Genomic DNA, 22,139 nt, shown 5'->3' on the forward strand with positions numbered 1-22,139 from the left:
CCCTGATCACCCTTAAAATCACAACCACACACACACAAACACCAGCAACACTCCCCATGCCCCACCCCAACGCTGCTTTATTTCTCTTCAAAGAACTTGTCACTGCCTGGCATGCTATGTATTTGGTTTAATCTGCTTAACATCTGTCTCCCCAAAGAGAATATATGTTTTATACAAGCAACAATTCTGTTTGATCACCGCTGCATCTCCAGTGCCTGCAACATAAAACGTGTTGAGCTTGAGGACACGAGGCCCAAAGCTGACCACCGCAGAGCTTGAAATAAACTGTCCCTCTCCAGACCTTCTACCCACAGCTCTTCCCAGTATACCACGAAGTCTCTTGAAAAGCCATAGTTGGGCCCAAATTCCCTGGGAAAATGAAGAGCTGCTCGTTTACCTGAATCAGAAGCCGGACCAGGACATGGGAAATCTCACTGTGCATGGAGAGCCCCTCCCCACGGGAAGTGTGTGTGAGCAGAGGCTGGGGGAGGCCACTCTGCTCCACCACATGTGGTGAGCCTTTTGTTTAGGGAGCCACGTGCGGACACCCAGAAGGCAGACTCAACCAGCAGTGATAGAACATTCATGATTGGCCCCTAAGGGTCTACCAGACCTATTATTATTCACATAATGGAAATAAAAGGAGACTTAATACAAGAACCCATAAGGGCCAGAGTTCCTCCAGTGTCCTCATCCCCAGCACCTGCCCTGGTCCCAGCTCCAACCCCAGCCTTCCCCCTGGCCGCCTCTTTAGCCCCAGAAGCAGCATGTGGACCTCCTGCACCCGCACAGCCCCGCTCTCCTGGCTCCTTCTGTAACACGGGGCCTGGCCAGGTCTCATCCTGGTGTCCTCCACCGCAGACAACAAGGAGCCTCACTGTAGGGGCACAGCCAGATTCATCTGGCTGCTGCTGGGAAACCGTGCACACACGCTCGTGTCGGACTCAGAAGAAAGTGCTTTGCAGTGCCACCCAGTTCATGCAAGGAGAGGACTTGGCTAAGAATGCGTACACATTACCCAAGAACATATCCCCAGATGCACCCAACCTGGGCGGATGCAGCACCTCACAGAATGCTCTGCGCTGATCCGTGAGCCCTATGCTCAGTGGGGGTCTTGGGGGGGTGGGCAGGGCAGGGGGCTGCATCCTCATGTCCTCACTGTGGATTCAACTCCAGAATGGCCGGGGGAGCATCAAGGCTACATCAGCACTTTTGCGGAGCCCCTGGGAAGGCCACAGACTGATACTCAGGCTTCAGCCCGTGGAAGGTGTGTGTCCTAACACCCAATGCATCCGAGTCAGCCTGCTCAGGGGTGACCCCGAGCATCCTCCTGGTAATCGCCCTTCTCCCCCCATCATTACTGATTCCCTCTGCATGATTCTCTGCTGCATGATTCCCATCAGAACAGAAACATGCCGAAATTCCTCCTGCCTTGAAAACTCAACTGCCCACTGTTCCCTTGCAAAACTCTTCTAAAGAGTCAAGCATGTTCACTGCCTCTGGTGCCCTCTGCCTTCTGGAATCCTCCCCATCCTCCCCACCCTCCCCTCAGCTGCTCTGGTCCAGGTCAGGGATGGCCTCCCTAGGCCAAATGACATGATCAGCAGCCACACCTGCTTTTCTGCCTCAGCATCCAGACCGCTCAGTTTTGGAAATCCTCAAGATTTAGTCGGTAACATCTTTTTTTTTTTTTTTTTTTAAGATTTTATTTATTTATTTGACAGACAGAGATCACAAGTAGGCAGAGAGGCAGGCAGAGAGAGAGGAGGAAGTAGGCTCCCTGCCGAGAAGAAAGCCCGATGAAGGGCTCGATCCCAGAAGCCTGAGATCATGACCTGGGCCGAAGGCAGAGGCTTTAACCCACTGAGCCACCCAGGCGCCCCTGTAACATCTCTTTTCCCTTATTTATATTCACTTTTAAAGTGATCTTACCTAGTTTTGTGATTTTAATACACATATAAATTTAGGACTCTTTGATTTTTGTTTCCAACCTTAACACTCTGCTGAACTTCAGGCTCCCATACACAATGCTTCCGCATGCCTTCCTACCTCCCCCCTCACACTCGCGCACCCCACTGGTCACACTGGCCCCTCTGTGGCTCCTCCGTAGCCCTTCCCCCACAGAGGCACGTGGCTCCCCTCTATTTGAAGCACTTTTTTTTCCTTCCCTATGTAGAATAGCCACACTGCCCCCACACCATCATTCCGTCTCCCCTAACCCTGCTGTATTTTTCTTCACAGCACTAACCACATGTGGCATCCTAGATGTTAGGTGCTCGCTCTCTCGCTACAAGGATGGAAGGTAGGAGTCGGTTTATTTTGTCCACCGTTGTCTCCTCAGCATCAAAACAACAGTCCTCATGATCATTCAACCAGTATTGGATGAATGAGTGAATTAAGGCAAGGGAGAGGAGGAAACATCCACGGGGGCAAGGTTGAGCCTCTGAGGTAACTGGCTGGTTGCGGAGTTCCAGGGCTCTAGGAGAAGGGTTGAGAGGTGGAAGGAGTGAAGGGTTAGATCAGAGAAAGAACCCGCAAACCTGATGGAGCTGCTGGAGAGGGAAAGCCTCCAAGGAGAGAACACTAGCTGCAGCCATGACAGATGAAATCTGGGACGTCCCATGAGGGATACTTTCCCACTGACCCTAAGCAGAGAAGATGCTGGAGCTAATAGGTAGAAAATCTGGGCTGTCTGCAGTGGTCGCTGCCCCGCCGCAGTGAGCTTGTTCAGGGAAGGGCCTGGGGACCTCTCTTGTAGCCTTTGGTGGCAGGGGTGTCATCCCTGATCTCACTCTGCCTGGTGAGGTGTTGCTAGTGAAAAAGAACACACAGCTCTCAACTGTCCCAGACTCTCTAATTAAAACATCCCTTCCTGGTCTTCCACAAAAATATCCCTCATTTGACCTCGAGACAAATCACGATTCAGCCCTGAGCCCTAAGCAAGAAAAGTTATCCCAGAGAACTGGAAGAAACAGTGTTAGAAAGACAAAAGAAACAGTGTGAGCCAGAGAAAAATAAGCACTCCCCTGTTCCCATAAACACAAGAGAGCAAGAAAACCCAGAAAACTCTGTGTTAGCGACAGGTCAAACAGAGCTGGCTTGGCCCTTGGAAGCAACCCAGCGAGAGGCCCAGGGCCACGCGGATGCGAATTTCTCTGAGTGCGTTTCTCCACAGCCAGCCTGCTCACTGCTCCCACCACAGCCTTCAGGTGGGAAATTTAAAGTATTGACTTACAAGAAACTTAACTGACTTTTGATTTATTAAATTGTTGAATTACTGTAAAGAACTGACTCTCAGACTGTCCAGGGTTGACCACTTGCCTTGGGAAGTCTGACTGTCTCTTTAAGATGACCATCTCTCTTCTGAGGCTACCTCTGCAGGGTGAGGACCTGCGGGATGGGGACCCAGAGGTACTGGGGTAATGGTGGAGCAAGGTGGAGATGGACAGAGCCCTGAATGCTCACACCAGACAAAGCCCTCTGCCAATCCTCCCTACAGCTCACTACCCTCATCCCTGCCTTCCTGACCATTCTCTGGAATGTTCAAGCCTTCTTAGCAATCTCTCCCTCCTTTTCTCTTTTTCCTTCCCCTCCTCCTTTGAAATATTATCCATAAAGAAACAAAGAAAGCACGCACTATTTTAAAATAATCTGCTTATCTGGGGGGGTGGGTGGGAACTACATGAAAAATACCCATCCAGTGTCTGAGGCTGGAGCAGCCTCCAGTCTTTAAGGTGAATTGCAGACCCAGAGCGGGGTTTGGGGACCAGGAGGACGAGGACCCAAACGCTGGGGCGGGCCCTTGGGCCCTTTGGGGGGTGAAGGGTGTCGCCGTTCCCATACGTGACCACACGAGGGCGCTTCTGAGTCGGAGCTGCTGACAGCGCAGGGCTGGGCATTTGCCCAATGGGATGTAGGTGCAGCTTCCAGGGGCGCCAAAGCAGGGTCTGGACCAGCGTCTGCTGCTGAGTTTGAGATGGGTACTTGCTCAGGGGCCCCGGCAGGCTGGCAGGCACCAGTGCTTCTCCAACAGGTCACCTGGGCTTGGAAAGATGGGGGTCCCCTGGGTGCCCAGAACTGAAGGCCCTTTCTCAGGTGCTTGCGGGACTGTGTTGTCCCCAGGGACTGGGTAGGGGAAGGGCACCCCAATAATACCCGATATTGGCCATTTCATCCTCTCGGTGAGGGAGAGTTCAGAGCTAACTTCAAGTGCTGTACCATTTCTTGCATTCGAGCAATGGGAAGCAAATTCATACTTGCTTCATGTATAATGTACATAAACTGGATAATACACAGGCGCACACACGCCTCCCCACCCCCACCCCACCCCCACACCTCCACTCTCTAGACCATGGGAAAATGGACTGGGGGCAGCACCTGGGGCTTTGAGATGTGTAGAAACTGGCCGAAGAGAGGGTCACTTGATTTTACCAAAAGAAGGAGAAGCTGGTCCCGTGGGACCAAGATGAGGCATCTCAAGGTGAAGGCATTCCGGGCATGGCTGAGTAGAACAAGAAAATAGAAGCTCAGATGCCTACCAGTACACCCTCCCCAGTCCCCAGCGTCGGCAGACGGCCGCGGACCGTTCTGGCATGCCCCACTGTTTATTAAAAAGGAAAACATTTAATAAAACAGAGAGCACGCATTTGTCCCTCAGCAGGCCTGAAGCCCTGGGACTGCCAAGGGTATGGATACCTGTTTATTTCCGCATTCCAAGCAGCGTCCTTCATGTCTGCTCTCCCTGGAAATGGGCTTGCAGCCTGGAAAACAGAGAACATGACGCAGAAAGCAATATGTTTATCACTAAGTAGAAGAAGGGGAAAGGCCACATCATCCCCTGATGTTGCGGTAAGGAAGGCCTCATCCCCCATGTGTGGGTGGGAACATGCTTGCCCTGGAGGGCCCGGGTTTGTGAGGCTTCCAGCCACGCTGGCATCGGAGCCTAGCCCGTGGTGCCAGGATTGTCAGCTAACCACGCCAACAGCAGATGGAGCTTACAAATAACAGCACATAAACGTTTGAGCTGGGCAGGAGCTTAAATCCCCTCATTTCACAGAGCAAGATGGCTGGCCAGGAAGGAGGAGTGAATCATCCACCTGGTCTGCAGTGGCAAATGTCACCTGCTGGCCAGAGCAGTGCCCTTATCCACCAGGGAAGGGAGGGGTGCGTGTTAAACCTCTGACACCAATTTCAAGAACATTTGGAAATACAAACAAAAGCAACTGTTGTTGGGGCACCTGGGTGGCTCAGTGGGTTAAGCCTCTGCCTTCGGCTCAGGTCATGGTCTCAGGGTCCTGGGATCCAGTCCCATATTGGGCTCTCTGCTCAGCGGGGAGCCTGCTTCCCCCCTTCTCTCTCTCTGCCTCTCTGCCTACTTGTGATCTCTCTCTCTCTGTTAAATGAATAAATAAAATCTTAAAAAAAAAAAAAGAAAAGCAACTGTTGTCCAAGAAGAAGAAAATAAAGGTCACCTGGGCTTCCACTGTCAACAGCTCAGAAAATCTGTAGAATATGTCCACTCTGGCTCAGTGTTTATCTTCCCATCTCTCTCTGTCCAGTTCTGTGTCCAACACCAGAGAAGACAGACTTTTCAGACACACATAGAAGGGTTACAGCACTGTCCACGTAGTATGTCACAAAGGACGACTTAATAATTCTGAAGATTCATTATCAAACAGACCATATTCTCAGACCATCATCCCCCCCAAATCAGAAATGAGTAACAGAGTGACAGTGTCAAAAACATACTACTGGGAACTAATATTGAATTTTTAAAAGGGAATAAAAAGAAAACTTTTGCCAAATTGCTAATTACTTAGAATTCCAGTGCTTCAAAATATGCAGGTCTTAACATAGTAGATAGAGGGAAACGTAATTTCAAAGACAAGCCAAACAACTCACTGAAAAAGTTGGAACAGGAGCAGCAAAGCAAGATCAAGAAACAAGAAAGGAAGAAACATACAAGGGCAAACACTAATGAAGAGGAGAAGAAAAAAGAACAAAAGTTAACCGAACTCATAAGCTAATTCTTTAATGAAATAAAATTCTGACAAGACTGATCAAGAAAAGGGATGAGAAAGAGAAATGATACATTGAAATATACAAACATACAACGAAGGGGGGTACCAAGCACAGACACAACACAATATGTAAATAATGGAAGGACCCCTTTGAAGTAGTCCTGCTAAAATAGCAAATGTGCAAGGCGCCTGGGAGTCTCAGTCAGTTAAGAGCCTGACTTTTGATTTTGGCTCAGGTCATGATCCCAGGGTCATGAAATAGAGCCCCTCACTGGGTTCTGCATTCAGCAAGGAATCTACTTGAGAATCTCTTTCTCTCTCTCCCTCTACCCTTTGCCCCACTCAAGCTGTCTCTCTAATTAAATAAAATCTTTTTTAAAAATATCAAATGTATATCTGATCAAAAATATCAAATGCATATCTGGAGACTACACAGAGGTACCTGGATAGCTCAGTCGGTTAAGTGCCTGCCTTCGGCTCAGGTCATGATCCCCAGGGTCCTGGGGTCGAACTCCGTCCACATGGGGCTCCCTGCTCGGTGGGGAATCTGTTCCTCCCTCTCCCTTTGGTGGCCACTCTGCCTAATTGTGCTTTCTCTCTCAAATAAGTAAATAAAAATCTTAAAAGAAAAAACAAACAGAATAAAGCCTACCATAATTAATAATGTTTCTCTGCACCAATGGTTCTCAACTAGGACCGACTATACCTCCCTGGTAAGGTTGATAAATTTAACAAAATTTAAAAGGACCATCCATTAAATCTGAATTTCAGATAAGCAATAAATAGTATGTGGTCAAACATGTCCCACAGAATATTGGGGATAAAATACTAGGTCAGTATTTTATATTAGGCCAGTATTTTATGGGACAACCCCACTCCCGGAGGACATTTGGCAATGTCTGAAGCCATTTTGTCACAACTGGGGAAGGGGATGCTACTGGAGTCTGATGGGTATAGGCCAGGGATGCTGCAAACATCCCACAGGGCACAGGACAGCCCTCACAACGAAGGATCGCCAGCCCTAAATGTCAGTAGCATTGAGGCTGAAACACTCTGGGAAAACCAACCAGAAAATATAATAAAAATCAAGGACACTGCATAGCAAGTATAAACTGTCTGGGGATTAATTTAACAAAAGAATTCACAGAATCTCTATAGAGAAAACTCTTAAACTCTGAGAAAAGGCAGAAAAGATTACATGAATACACAGAGACGTTCTATGCCCTTGTGAACATGCAAAATGTCATTCTACTCCGAAAATCGCTACAGTCATTGTAACTCTAATCAAACGAAGCTGATTTTTCTTCAGAGATTTGGTAGACTTTTTCTAAAATTTACACGGAGTAATAATGGACCATGACTCACTAGAGTCTGAAAAAGAAGAGACTTGCTTTGTTAGACACTAAGGCACCCTAGAAAGTCATGGTGTTAGAAAGTCAGTTACTGGCTCAAGAACAAACAAGGGAGATCAGGGCAGAAAAAAGCAGAGCCAGACCCTGGCAAACTTCGTATGTTTCTGAAACGCTGCTACAAAACAATGGGGAAGGACAGACTAACTCACCCGACCACATAAAAAAACCAAACCCATCCTCTCTCTCTGCCTGCCTCTCTGCCTAGTTGTGATTTCTGTCAAATAAAATATTAAAAAAAAAAAGAAAAAGAAAGAAAGAAAGAGAAGGGGAAAAAAAAAAAAAAAGAAAAAGAAAGGGGCACCTGGGTGGCTCAGTGGGTTAGGGCCTCTGCCTTTGGCTCAGGTCATGATCCCAGGATCCTGGGATCGGGCCCCACATCCAGCTCTCTGCTCCTCGGGGAGCCTGCTTCCTCCTCTCTCTCTGCCTGCCTCTCTGCCTAGTTATGATTTCTCTCTGTCAAATAAATATTAAAAAAACAAACAAACAAAACTGGACCTTACCCATTATATGGAAGGTGCACACGCACAGAGTTTACATTATCCCTTTTAAGTGAAAAGTTAACACTATAAAAAAAGTAACACTATACCTAACAGTAACAAGACAATGTCAATGGGCTAAGGATGAGAAAGGTCAAGCCATGTGAGTGGATTTGCTTACACCAAAAGAAAGGACTCCTAGTCAAGAAAGGATGCCCGTGGCCCGAATAACAGACTAGAAGAAGCTAGTCATACCTAAGGCAACAACAGATTGAGTCCTACATCCAACAAGTGACTCTGGTCAATCAGCAAGGAAAAAGAACCCTGCTTACAAAGTCAGCAAAGAATGTCCACGGGCAGTGAACTGAAGACCTTAAAAGCTAAGAAACATCCAAAGAGATGCTCAAGCCTCTTGTAGAGAAATGTAAATTGGACCAACCATGCAATCTCACTTTACGCTCAGCACTTTAATAAAAATTAGGAAGCTGGATAATGCCCAGGGGTGCCAGAGATTCGCCGTTGGCGCCTGGGGGCAGCCTTTCAGGAGAGTCTGAAATGGGTCAGATGAAGGAAATGAAGGATCTGTGATCCCGCTCTCCCGTTCCGCATACATGCCCTGAGAGATCATCCAAAGATGATTAAGGGGACGTGTGCAAAGACACTTGCCGCATGGATGTTCATTCAGCCAGAGCGGGCCGAGCCACAACGTCCGTGCATCGCTGGGAGCGCGGGGGGGGGGGGGGGGGGAACACGGCGCATGCGCACATGGGAGGTTGCGCTGTAGTGGGAAGGAATGGGTTAGAGGACCGCACAGCCGCAGCTGTGGGTCTTTAAAAGCGTGATGCTTAGCTTGAGGGAAAAAAAGACTTTCAGCCAGTAACATCTGTAAATTAAAAAGCATGCCCACAAAGCAATATACGCTTCAGACACACAAATAAGTTGCACATCACATCGATGCAGTAACAGGATTGCTGATCTTGAGTGGAGAAGGGGATAGAGAAAGGAGAGTAAAGGAGACTAAGATAAAAAAGCAAGAAGGATCCTTGCAAAGATTAAAAAATAAATGCGCTGAACTGAGGAGCGTGAGTAATTCAGCTCTTGCACCTGGGGCCTAAGGAAAACAAAGTAACAGGAAAAAAGGCGCAATGGGCTTGACGGAAGCTGGAAAAGCTATTTCCCAGCTCCAAGGAACTTGGGTACAGACCATCCAATTGCGTGAAGGAAATGGTCTTCCTAGTGGTGAGGGGCTCCCCCTCAACCCCCCCTATCAGGAGGTGGCTTCGGGAGCTGAGCAGAGCCCAAGGAAGGGGAACCGGCGAGCGCAGGTGTGCAATGCAGAGGGTCTCCCATGGCGATGCCCGAATCCCAGAGGGGTGGGGGTCCGCTGTGGGGGTGCTGCGGCCATTACCACAGATAGAGGCCTCATTCTAGCCTGCTGTCTAGCGAGGCAGAGGGGACATTCAGGGAAACATGATAACCCTCACAGGCCATATAATCTCTTTAACAAAACCAGGATGATAATGTGTTGTATAACATACTTTCAGCATGAAACAGCATGCTGTCAACACTCCCAAATTAAATGTTCTTCTAGAACATTGTCATGGTTTTAAGGGGTCCGTGCAAGTTACTTACTGCTCGCAGCCAGGGCTCACCTCCTCTGCTCTGCTCGGTCTCCCTTTCCAGCTGGTTCCCTGCCAGGTTTGGCCAAGAGAGACACTGCAGAAAACTAGAGGGGAGGGTTGTTTCTAACCCCCCTTTTCCCCTGCTCTGTGGTTCCACCCTCTCCCCAGCTTTTGGCCTCTGGCCCAGCCACTGGGATAGAAAGACTGATTCTTTGGTGTTGTTACTCTCTGGCTTCTCAGCTCTTTCATCACCTGTATAACCAAGCCCCTGTAGCAAAATCTGAAATAACAGGCATGGATTGTCTTCCTGACTGGACTCTAACACAGGATGGGCAGACCCACTGGATGGGGTGCTCCTTTTTTGTTATAAAGCACGTAACAGTCAATACCCTCAAAGCTGATTCTTGATCTCCATCTGTTTCCTCTGTACAAATTTCTAGAAAACTACACAAAACATGCCTTTATGCCTGTTGCCTCTTTTCCCCCCCATCTAAATGGTTGTACCAGCTTGCACCCCACCAGTGCAGGAGATACTTCCATAATCTCATTGTCCAATGGGGCCATGACCGTGGGGGTCAGTAGGGTCTCATGTGGAAGGGATTGCCCAGGTTTGTATTATGTTTATTGGAGAGAGGGGAAAGGCAAGGAGAGGACAGAGGTACGTGCTCTTCAGATGTTCTAAGCAGTGGCTTTCCATCCTGAATTTGAGTCACGTACCTACAGAGACCAGCCAGAGCCCCGGAGGCCTCTGCTAACTTAGCTCAGCCAGAATCTTCAATGATAGTCTCCTGTGCCTGCCACACTTCTTCCTGATGCTTGAAAGCTAGGGGCTCAAAAATGGCCTAGGAAAGGTCATCTATCCTCCAGTTCCACTGGAACTGAGTTCCTGGGAAGAGAAGTATCTGGGGTCAGGACAAGTCTTTGCCACATGCCTATCAAGCAAGCTTATTACCATTATCGAGACAGTCATCCATCGTTCAGACCAGGCAGGGAGTACTAATGGGCCCACACTCTTAAAAAAAAAAAAAAAAACCCTCATGAACCACACGCTGGGTATTTTGAAAAATGTTAAAATTTATTAATAGTTAACATCACATAGTTAATTCAACTAGCTCTTTACTATACATGACAACACGTTTACTAGACTGAGTGCTCAAAGATTTGAGATTCAACACATCCCAACTAAAGACTGAGACTGTGTTTACACCAGGCAAAGCAGCATCAGCAAGGAACGGTCACCTAACTGTGGGAACACAGACGTTCAAAATGCATTTTCCATTTTGGAAACCAACAACATATTTTGAATAGCCACACGCACACACACACAGCTCTACCTTTAAAAAAAAAAAAAAGGTGCAATTTCACAGACAGAGCCTAATTTTCAAGTTTAAAAGTTAAAATTCATCTCTACTTCTTGGGCGTTCTTTAGTGATACTCGGATCTAGACATTCTTAGTACAAGTATGATAAATGTGCAAAGTCGGGTGCTACTCAGCCCTGTTTTTGCTTCCTTGTTGTGATCCTTGACTCCTACTCAATAGTGTTCTAGGGCTATTCCCTCTTTACCGTGTAGTTGCAGTGTGAGGGTGTGCGTATTTTAGGGAGGAAGTGGCCTTTGGGTTCAGAATTAACTGCACCCCTGAAAGGTAGAGCATGGAAGATCTCAGGCCACCCCACTCCCCTCACCCCCATCAACAGTTGGAAATAAATACTGTGTACAAAAACAGCTCAGCCTCCAGAAGTCCTTGGACAACGCTTCTTAGAAAAACATTTACAAAACACATCAGTTTTGCCGGGAGGGCACAAATCCGCCTTTAAAGATGTTGTCCCTGAGGTTTTCTGCGTTTGATTGTTTCATTGTTTGGTTTTGGTTTGCTATTAACAGGGAGACAGAATTTTTTAAGAAATGCTCTTGGTGGCTTCCTTTATCTTCTCAGAGAGCTTAAAAATACTGACTACCCTAAGAATAAACAATTCTTAAGTGAGCCTGTCTGAAAGGATTCCTGTCTGCTTTGGTTAAGAGCCCGTGTTCTGGTGCCCCAGGAAGGTCTACAGAGAGCAGCCAGTTGCTGCAGTTTCTTCCATCCATAGACCCAGCTTCCCTCACTGTGCCCTGCCATCCATGGTTTCCGGTCTGCAGGTTAAAAAGGAGCCGGGAAGGAGCTACTTGGCCATTCACTCACCCTGAAGGGGCTTCCCTTCTCTTCTCGCAGGCGAATGAGGTATTTCTAGTAACCTGTCAGTATCTTCACCTTCCATCCTCTAGTGACGCTCGTCTACTCCAGAGGCCAAGTCTGGAAAGACTCTGTGTTTATGTACATCACACACTGACATATAAATACATTACATATAACGAATCATTACATACAGTGTCAAGGTAAAGGAACGGATGTACTTCATGAACTAAATAAATTTCAAACATAAATTAAAATGAAAGTAAGAGTTGTTTCCATTTCTGCAGGAAATATTTTTAAAAACAGACAAAAAGTCTCCCCTGCCCCCAAAGGTCCATTGCTCATGGATGACTCAGGAACCCACGTGTGGCCTTGGTGTTGCTTTCTCGGATTCAGGATGCTGTAATTCCAGAGATGAGCCTCTCCTGGAACTCACCAGGCACGTAAAGGAGGTTAAAGAGGGGGTGCCACATGGCTATCCATGGATTCCCCCATTGCTGGTCTTCTCTTACCCCTGCCCCTTCTGCCTGTGGGAGAATCAGGCTCAAGTGAGTGGCGGTCCCTCCAGATCTCAGAGGAGAAACATTATCAGCCTCTGAGCGGGGACTGCTCTTCACCTAGAAATACCGTGCTCAGAGTCCATGGGGAGGCCACCGTATCTTCTCATTAGTGTCCCCATCCTGCAGGATTAAGCAGGGACGTGGAATTTGGCCAGGGGGAGGACTAAAGGTTAAAATCTGTCTTGAGTTTTCAAAGAACCAGTAGGAACAGTTGTGACAAGTATAAACAAGTCCTTATTTCAAAACATACGGATCTTGGGAGGGCCAAGACTTGGGCACTAAACTCAACAGTGAGTATCCAGAGAGACCACACCCAGTCCCCTCTCTGCCAAGGAAATGCCCAAGGGCCCATCTATGACACACGGGGTGACATTTTATAATTTAAAGCAGGGAAGACGGGGAACCAGAGGAAGTCCCTTCCGCCTCTACCGCTGGCCAGCATCGCGGATGCGGCAGGCCACAGCAGTGATGAGCGCTGCCCCCTTCCCGCTGCCGTCCTCTGACTCCAGGAAGGACACGTCACATTTCGGAGCCAGGTCCTTTACCGTCTCGTGCATCACTTGGGCAAAGCTGCAAACATGGGGAGGAAGACACAGGGGGAGAAAAGAACACCTCAGTCGTGATTGATGTATGTCCCCCAAGGTGAGATCCTAGGAAGTGATCCTGGAATTACTGAGGTGAGCAAAAGGATGATAGCTATCACGTATTAAACGCTATTATTGTGTGTATCAGAAAACCACGGCTTCGAGCGGCTGGCAACATGCCCCAAGTCTATGTCACAGTGGGCCAAGTGGGAGCAGAGAGCCACTGGGAGGCAACTGTCTGAGATTCTGGGGTTGTGTTCTTAAAATTCACCAGTGGAAGACAGGGTCAAGGGTCATGGGCACCACAGGTGTGCCCTGTGGAAGTACATAGCCTATCCACGAACTCTGGAAGACCAAGCCTCATGCATGTAATACTTGATTTTCCAGGAGTATGGACTCACGCAGACCCACATCTAATCCTTTAAAGATTAAAGGAGCAGGCTCAGGAGCTTGCTGTTGGCACATTATGGTGATCAACGATCTTTCAGTATGGGATCAGAGAAAGAGACAGTCACCATGTCCCCAACACAGCAGGATACCATACTGTTTGGTTTTCTTCCGATTTGAACCTGTGGCGAGAAGAATTCCTGCCCTCTCTCCTTTCGGGACTGGCTTCTCCCCACAGCATATAAGTTTTGAGATGCATCCACATGCAAGTATGGGATTGCAGTTTGTGAATTTTCCAGGCTGTGGAGCGTATCTTTGAATGAGTATGCTGCAGTTTTATTGTAAAGCTAATGGGTATTGGTTACGGCGATGCCCTCGTCATCTATGGAACACACCTAGCATCAGGAGCTTGACTTCTGTCCCCCTCCCCAACTCTCATCTGGGACGAAGATTCCCACTTACGAGGCACCGATCAACAAGAGAATGGGCTTGGAAAGGCAAGCTTCTCTCTGAGGCAACATTTCCATCAAGGAGTCTCTCTGTCCTCACTCCTTTCCACCTACTGCCCAGACCAGGGTAACAGCTCTATTTTTTTTTTTTTTTTAAGATTTTATTTATTTGACAGAGAGAAATCACAAGTAGGCAGAGAGGCAGGCAGAGAGAGAGAGGAGGAAGCAGGCTCCCTGCTGAGCAGAGAGCCTGATGCGGGACTTGATCCCAGGATCCTAAGATCACGACCTGAGCTGAAGGCAGCAGCTTAACCCACTGAGCCATCCAGGCGCCCACAGCTCTATTCTTTTAACTTTGAGCAGGGAAGCTTGGGGGGGGGGGGGATTGGGGCAATTCTTGAATTCAGGATGATTTACTCAAAACATATGCAAATGAGTGAAAAAGGGAGACGGAAAGACAGGGGTAAGTGTAGAAAGAAAAGGGAATTCAGTGCTTCCACACTGGGGCTGGGAGGTTCAAGGGACACACTTTCTATCAAGAGCCAGACAGTAAATACTTTCAGCCTTGTGGGTAACTACTCTGTCACGGTGGCGTGAAAGCAGCCAGAGACAACACAAACGTGAGTAGGCAGGGCTGAATTCCAATAAAACTTTATTTACAAAAAGTGTCATGGCTCTAGTCAGCCAGCCCCCATGCAAGACTGCAGAAAATACCCCACTCTGGAACTCCAGCATACCTTCCCAGAATGTTCTCAGGAGCACTGTTTTTAACGGACACAATCTAGAAATAACCCAATATCCATTAGCAGTAGTATACTCGTTCAAAGGTATGCTCCACAGCCTGGAAAATTCACAAACTACGATCCCACACCTCCAGGTGGATGCATCTCAAAACTATACATTCTGTGTCGGAGAAGCCAGTCCTGAAAGGAGAGATGCCCAGGGGGATTCCCCTCACAACTGGTTCCAATTTAAGGAAAACCAAACAGTACGGTGCAAACAGACATACAGGGAAAGGCAGCTAGGGACCAAGTCACCAGAGGACCTTCCCCCAGCAGGGGTCAGGGGTGTGATACTGAGTTCTACAGGCTGGGTGGTCAAACACAGGCCTACTTCTGGTTATTAACCTTTAAACTCAAGGGTCTATGCTATGAACACTCACTTGAACATTAGGCGGTTTGCTATAAAATGGCGGGGGGGGGGTAAGGAAAGAGCTGGACAGAGAGAGAGATGGGAGAGCGTGGCATGAGGTCAGGTACTCACTGGGGATGCAGCTTGTACAGGGTCCCATCCACGCCTATGGTCACTTTGAGGGTGTCCAGCCCCCGGTTTTCTCGTATCTTGTCCACCACAGCGGCCATGCCTGCGCCACAGAGCTGGGCTGCCCGCCGCGCCACCACGATGCACACCTCCTTGACAATGATGCTGTCGTCACAGGTGCTCTCGAGCCCCAGGTGATGCAGGATGGCACGGACCTGCAGCAGCGCCAGGCAGTCACTGCGGGGTAGGGGGTGGGGAGTAGAGTGAGCGGTCAGTCACATACATGAGTGGCTGGCAGCCCACACGCCAGGGGTCTGGCCTGGCAGCGGCCCCCACCAGGTGCCTCCTGTTCTTGAAGTCGGTCCAGAAACCAACGCTCATCCCACTGGATCCCCTGGGTGTGACAGCAATGCCAAGACACAGCTCCTATTTCCACCTGGCCCACGTGAGGCACGGCACTGCTCTCCACAGCTGGTACTCAAGAGAACAGTCTAGGGAAAGTCACCGTCTAGTGTTCCACTTGTTCGGCAAGAATAAAGGTAGTGCGGATGCCGGCAGTTGGTATTTTCAGCTGCAAAGCTCTTTCCTACCCATCTCCTCCACGTTGTTCCCGGGTCAAGAGGACAGGCACCCCCTACCTCCCAGCACAGATCCTCACTCCAGCTCTACTCCCCCTCCCAGGGGGGGTCTGATGGCAACTCGCACACACTCTTCATGAAACAAGACATGAATCAAATTGTAAGAATATACTTGCTATTCTATCAAGGGAACTGTCTTGGGAATCGGCCCCCTGCACGCAAATGGACACACAGACGTGAACATATGCCTTCTCTTCACTGGTGCAGAAGCGCTATGGCCCCCAACCCGGCCGCCCGCCTGCCTCCTGCTTTCCCACGCACCAGAGAGTGATGCACAGCAGTCATATGTGAAGGGCTCCGAAAGGCCCTGTTCTAATTTGCAGTGGACCTGCTGCCATTACTGGCCGCGAGGAGGGAGCCTATGTTCTAAAAAGCCACCGCACAGCCTGATTTCTGACCGCCGGGCACGCCCGCCCTCACTCGGCCCTGCTTCTCCCATCACCGAGGCCGCGGTCAGAAGCACCCTCCTGCCAGGCACAAACACTTTAACAGGCCACATCCTCTGTGCGTTCCCAATTTATTGCCAGTGCACAGGTTATCTTCCCACCTTTGAGAGTTGGCCTAAAACCCAACAATACTACTTTGCAAGGACTCCTGGCAACTCAGCAGGATTTCTCATGCTTAAAATGCCAACTATCCATGCGTTACTCAATAAACAGTACAGTATGACTGTCTGCAACCAAACTGACCTGTAATAGAAGCCATACCCCTGGTCTTACTTGGGGTCTGGAAACCCTTCGGCTTGCTGTCCCAGGAAAGGGAGGACAGAGGTCCCACCCAACCCTGAGCCCTAATTCTCACCTCTCAATCTGAGACAGGAACTTGGTCTCAAAGATCCCTCTTGTCTTGAGTCGTTCTGAGATGCGGCCACGGAAGAGGAGCCCACGCTTGGTGAAGTCGATGAGGATGTTTCGGACGATCTCACCCAGGTACATTCCGCTGATCATTTTCTCGAACCTGCGATGCCAGTAACATTCACGGAGGTTACGGAGGGGAGAGGGAGGCGCCCTGGGCATTAGCAAGGAGAAGGCATGCTGAATCCCTTGGGCGGGAAAGGACGTGCTGTTTGATTGGCTTGGGCAGGACAGCTGCTGTCTGCACACACCGACCCGTGGCCTTTGGCAACACTGGCCACAGCGCCTGCCTGAGGCCCGTGGGGTTCCCTGGGATCGTTCCCATCTTCTGGGCTCACTACCTTCCAGTGCTTACTCCCAGCCCCTCACAGACATGTACCAGGACCCACACGCACTGGGGCACCCACCTCTGTCTGCCGGGGTTGAGGGAGAGCTCATCCACGGCCACATCAAATTCCGTGCGGAAGTCGTCAAGGCATCCGTTGTCCCCGAAGGCCCCCCACTCCATGTTGACACACATGCGGCCCTCTTCCCCCTCCACCAGCTCCACGTTCCGCATCTCCTCCATGTAGCAGGCGTTGCTGCCCGTGCCTGCCGATCACAAACACGTCAGCCCCTCAGCCGGCACCGTCCTCCTTCCACGCGAGCCTGTGGGTCCCGAGCCAGGTCCTTACCTACGATGAGGCCAACTTCGCAGTGAGGGTCCTCATAGCCACAGGTCATCATCGTCCCAACCGTGTCATTCACCACAGCAACCACGTCCAGGTCAAACTCCTGAGGGGGCAAACGAACCCCAACATTTTCCTTCAGACGCTTGTAAGGGAAATTTGTGTGTATATGAAGTGTACTGTATACAGCATGGCTCATTCTCTCTTTTCATGCGTGCCCCCTAGGGGCTCAAGTGTCACCTCCTCAGGGAGGTTCCCCGGTTGTGCTATTAAGAGTGCCCTTCTCCAGACCACTCACCCTGTCCTCACCCGACTTCCTTTCTTGTCCCGGTGCGACAGCACCTGACATTAGCTCATGGGTTTGTTTATAGCTCAAGAGTTTGTTGTGGTCATTCCTGAGTCCCCAGTGCCAAGAGCAAGGCCTGACACACAGGGGACACTCAATCATCACTGAAGGATCACATTCACTCTCCCCCTAACCCACACGCCTGCTCCCAGCGTCTCCCCACTTTCTGAACAAGGTCATTCTAGGCCTCGTCCTGCGCCTGTCCCACCTCTCGCCGGTGGATGGCCTCCTTCAGCAGCGTGACCACGTCCTCACCCTCGCAGCCCGATGCCTTGAAGCCTTTAGTCCACTTGAGGAGGATGCTCTAAAAAAAAAAAAAAAAAAAGAAAAGAAAATCACACAGGACCATAGAGGAGGCTATCAGAGGACATGTGAGCCTTCCCCGCAGCCTGGCTGTGTCCCCGGTTCCCAACCTCACCACCAAGTAGTACGGTCCCCCCTTCAGTGACCAACGGTCTCCCCCACACGCAACGGCGCACCTGCCAGGCACGCATTCCATCATTTACTCCTCACAGCAAAGTGGTGAAATGTCATCATGAGGCCCCTTTTCTAGGCAACTACAGCTCTGGGGTAAGCTGCCCAAGGCCCAAAGCCAAGGGTAAGGCCCAGGCACCCCAATTCCATGAGCCCTAAGCACCACACCACTGCCCCAGCCATGGAGCCAAGCTCTATACCCGTTTCTTTCACTGGAAAAGCAGTTTGCTCTGTCATTGTCCTATACTTACATCAGAAGTCAGAGTATGTTTCTTAATTGTCAAACTCCCCGGGCATGAATGAGTGCCCTGACCCTAGCTGAGTGACAGCCAGGCTTCACACCACCCCAGGGAGGGACGTGCTCTCCTCTCCTCACAGACCACGGTAAGCCACTCGTCTCTAATGTGGCCGTCTGCTGTGTCGCAGGGCCCTCTGGGGAACAGATGGATACGTGGTGGTTTTACATGTGGGAGAACTGATTTGTGTATTGTCCCCTGGTCCCTCTCTACCGCTGCAGGCCATCAGGAAAGAGGCACTCAGGGTTCCTGGGGCCCTTCCTGCAAGGCCAGAATCCATAAGCGGGCTGGAGGCTCACTATCCACCCACATCTGGGTTTCTCCAAGCCTTGCCTGGCCTCACCACGACCTTGGCATTTTACAGCCCAGGCGAGTTTGGAACCACAAGTCAGCCTGGCTGTGTCACACTGTGCTCCAATCCCAGGACTTTTGGAAAACAAGCTAACGTCCATCCCAGCCATGTCCGGCTTTGCATACCTACACCCTAGTGACTGTGTGCTCATCTCCACCTGACTGTCTTGCCCACAGGTTAGCTCCGTGTCCCTAATGAAATTCTGTATTTGGCACTTTCAAGTTTACAGAATGATCAAATGACATTATGTCAGGTGGTCCTTTATAGTAACACACGCAGAGGCCTCTGCTGCGGGGAGACACACCCCAGGCCACCAGGTGGTTAAGGCAGCTTGAGGTCTCTGGGCCGTGGCACCTGCTGATTTCCCACTAAACAGGGTATCTTAGCAGAGCAGAACCCAGCTTACAGACAGATGGAATGACAGAGAGAACCCAGCTCCCACTTTATCTGCTCTTAATTTTTATAATGTTAAAGTATATACATGCTCCCTACAGAAACTTAGAACATATGGAATGAAACCTGATACATTGACCCAGAATCTTATCATTTGGGTAAAACAGTGAAGGTGTTCTTGGGTCACCCGATAAATACTTCAAAATATATACATGTTAGCATGAAAAGGAAGGCATGTTTATTTAAAAATATTTCAGTAGGAAAAGTTTTATGAATTGCAGTTTTTGTGGGTTTTTATATTGTAGAGACCACCTTTTTCTTAAAAAATTTGGGTCTTACCATCAATTTTTTTCCCCCATCATTGAAATCTCTCTCTTTTTTTTTTTAAGATTTTATTTATTTATTTGGCAGAGAGAGATCACAAGCAGGCAGAGAGGCAGGCAGAGAGAGAGGAGGAAGCAGGCTCCCTGCTGGGCAGAGAGCCCAATGCGGGACTCGATCCCAAGACCCTGAGATCATGACCTGAGCCCAAGGCAGAGGCTTAACCCACTGAACCACCCAGGTGCCCCCATCATTGAAATTTCTTAAAAAAAAAAAAAAAAAGAACAACAACAACAACAACAACAAAAAACTAGTTATTGATACGAGACAGTGGATGGCTCGGAATTTGTTAACTATTTCCCAAGTGTCGAACAACTGGGTTTGTTCCTAATGTTTTCATTATAATAAGCAATGTTTCACTAAGTATCACGTAAGTATGTATCTCTATGTTCCCTTTGGTAAACTGAGGCAAACAGAAACATTCCTATACAATATATTTGAAAACTGTGAAAGAGAAGATCCTTAAAGTTCTTATAAGGAAAAAAAAAAGGCCCACTTTTTAATTCTTTTTTTTTCTTGTTTTGTCTCTATAGGGGATGGCAGATGCTAACTAAACTTTTTGTGGTGCTGGACTCCTTAAACCTCTATGGCGTGCATGTTACCAGCTCAATAAAACCAGTCAAGAACAAGAAAGTGAAAACCAACACTGCCTTAGGGACAGCAGACACACGATGACACAGGTGTTGGGAAATACTACATTAGGCAAGGTTTTTCATTGTCGGACACCCCCAAAGCCTTCAGCAGACTGGGGCACACGATGAATTCAGCTGAGGGGAAGAGGAGGAAGCACTTACAAAACTCAGCTGAGCAACATGGAGGCCCTATTCTAAAACCCTACACCAAATGCTGGCCTTTCTTCCCCGCCGGACCAAGCTCCCTGTACCTGGGACGTTTCCCACCTCCATCCTCTCCTGCACATGGCCAGGCCTACCTGCCCTTCTTCCCCATCCACTCCTTTGGACTTGGAAGACGATCCAAGTCTCCATGCTCACTGGGTATGTGCTCACGTTAACATCACAATGCGTGTCCTCAGAGCTCTGGCCCCCCGTCGCTGCCCCATTCCCACCAGCAGCTCATGCCTTCCCACCCTTGCTTACTTGCCGTCAGCACAGTTCGTGCCTCAGCCCCTAAAGCAGGGACCAGGCCTTGTGGACCCTGGCCACTCTGTGCATGTGTAAACATGTGTGCACGCTCCTGTTCTACAGGACCAATCGAGAAGGGAAACAACTGCTTAGACAACAGTATCCTAACATCTCGTACGCCGACTATCTGCCCAGAACAAGCCCAAGCACAGTACTCAGCTCCCCTCTGTTCTCAACACACCGTGACCAGAACAGCGGAGCGCACAGCTCTCAGCCTGCCTGCTTCACTCACGCAAGGCTGGCGGAAAAGGCATGAAAAGCAAAGCTATGACAAGAGAAACACCGGGGCATCTGAACGCCAGGAGGTGAATGAAAATATCTTGCAGGAGCTGGTGAGCTTCCCTGAGAACACAGACTCGGGGATCAGGAACCAGAACTGAAATCCTGGCTTGGCCACTCCCAAGCCTTCTGATCTGGGGCAAGACACCTGGCATCTCTGTAGACTGTTTTCCTTCCTGCAAGATGGGCATGCAAACACCTACCTACCTTATATGGTTGCCGTGAGCGTTAAATGAGGTGACACACATAGGGAGCCTAGCACCATGCCTGGCGTCAAATGCTGTAAAAACGTTTGTCCTCTGTATTTTGGTAAGCACCATCTTCATTTCCCCGAAGACTGTGCCCTAAGTCATCTCCAAGCCCACCATGAGGCCGGCTGCCATGACTGCTGGCTCATGCCCGTCTTTGCCTCCTCTCAACTCAACCTTCTCCCCAGTTCCAAACCCAGGCTGGGCTAGGGTCAATAAAGCCCAGAGGCCGGCGCCCCGGGAGACTCTGTTACCTCATCCAGGCTGTTCTGCTGGCAGGGGAAGGAGAAGGTGAAACCCAGAGGCAAGGACACGCCCTTCATGCCCATGTATTCCAGGAAGTCGGCGATGCACTGGACAATGTGGTCGAAGAGCTGCAGGGACAAGCGAGGCAGTGAGGGAGGGGCCCCAGCCAGGGTAGGGTGGCCCCCCCCACGGCGCCTGGCCGCGAGCCCGGGGCTCCAATGGGGACAAACTCACGCTCAGGCACAAACCTAGGGGCGGGGGAGACCAGGCCAGAGCCCCAGGCCCCCTGCCCTTCCCTGGGACCATGGCTGAGAGGAAGCACCGTCCTCCCGGGCGAGAATGGGTATCCACTGGGGTCCCCTCCCCGAGGGGACACACGCCTGGTCTCACCTCATCCCCTGTGCCATGCATGACCTCCTGCGGGATAGAGTAGATCTTGTTGTGCATCTCCACGCCGCGCCGCTTTCCATTCCTCACGCGCACCAGCAGGACCCGGAAATTGGTGCCCCCGAGGTCCAAAGCCAGGAAGTCACCTTTCTCTGAAAAATAAACAAACCCAGGAGGGTGACGGGCTGGAGCGTCAGTATGTCAACACCACAGAGAGGGATGGTCTAAGGCCCTTTTCCCTAACACAGACCTCTCCTGTCAGCCCCAACCCACTCAGGGGAGATGGACTGTGTGTTCCACCGAACAGGAAAGAAAATAAGATCCCTGGGATGAGATCCTGCTGCCTCCGTAGTGATCCTCAGATGAGGTCAGGTGGCCCCAGAAGTCACAGTGAGCTAGCTCCACAGGACACTGGAGATTGTGATCTGTGATACAGTACACTCAAAAATATCTAGGGGCACCTGGGTGGCTCAGTTGATTAAGTGTCTGCCT

The 22,139-nt window shown here is 49.8% G+C and overlaps 1 protein-coding gene and 1 long non-coding RNA gene across 2 annotated transcripts in view; both read right to left on the reverse strand.

Annotated features, from left to right (window-relative positions):
• Positions 1-1,567: 1,567 nt before the first annotated feature.
• LOC309871162 lies at positions 1,568-6,578 on the reverse strand. Its single transcript, XR_014315065.1, has 5 exons — positions 6,463-6,578; positions 5,472-5,560; positions 4,696-4,760; positions 4,378-4,501; positions 1,568-2,478 (listed from the first exon to the last, which is right to left on the reverse strand). It is a non-coding gene; the product is annotated as an uncharacterized lncRNA (long non-coding RNA).
• Positions 6,579-10,584: 4,006 nt separating this feature from the next.
• HK2 (hexokinase 2) overlaps positions 10,585-22,139 on the reverse strand; it is a 61,005-nt gene continuing 49,450 nt past the window's right edge. Inside the window, exons 11-18 of the mRNA XM_082743845.1 lie at positions 21,651-21,799; positions 21,269-21,388; positions 17,658-17,753; positions 17,110-17,209; positions 16,843-17,026; positions 16,383-16,538; positions 14,947-15,180; positions 10,585-12,833 (exon numbers count right to left, since the gene is read on the reverse strand). Coding sequence (XP_082599971.1) covers positions 12,689-12,833; positions 14,947-15,180; positions 16,383-16,538; positions 16,843-17,026; positions 17,110-17,209; positions 17,658-17,753; positions 21,269-21,388; positions 21,651-21,799 — 1,184 coding nt within the window. The 3' untranslated portion in view covers positions 10,585-12,688. The remainder of the gene's footprint in view (positions 12,834-14,946; positions 15,181-16,382; positions 16,539-16,842; positions 17,027-17,109; positions 17,210-17,657; positions 17,754-21,268; positions 21,389-21,650; positions 21,800-22,139) is intronic.

The sequence above is a fragment of the Mustela nivalis genome, assembly GCF_964662115.1.
Source record: "Mustela nivalis genome assembly, chromosome: 8".
Classification (NCBI taxonomy): domain Eukaryota; kingdom Metazoa; phylum Chordata; class Mammalia; order Carnivora; family Mustelidae; genus Mustela; species Mustela nivalis.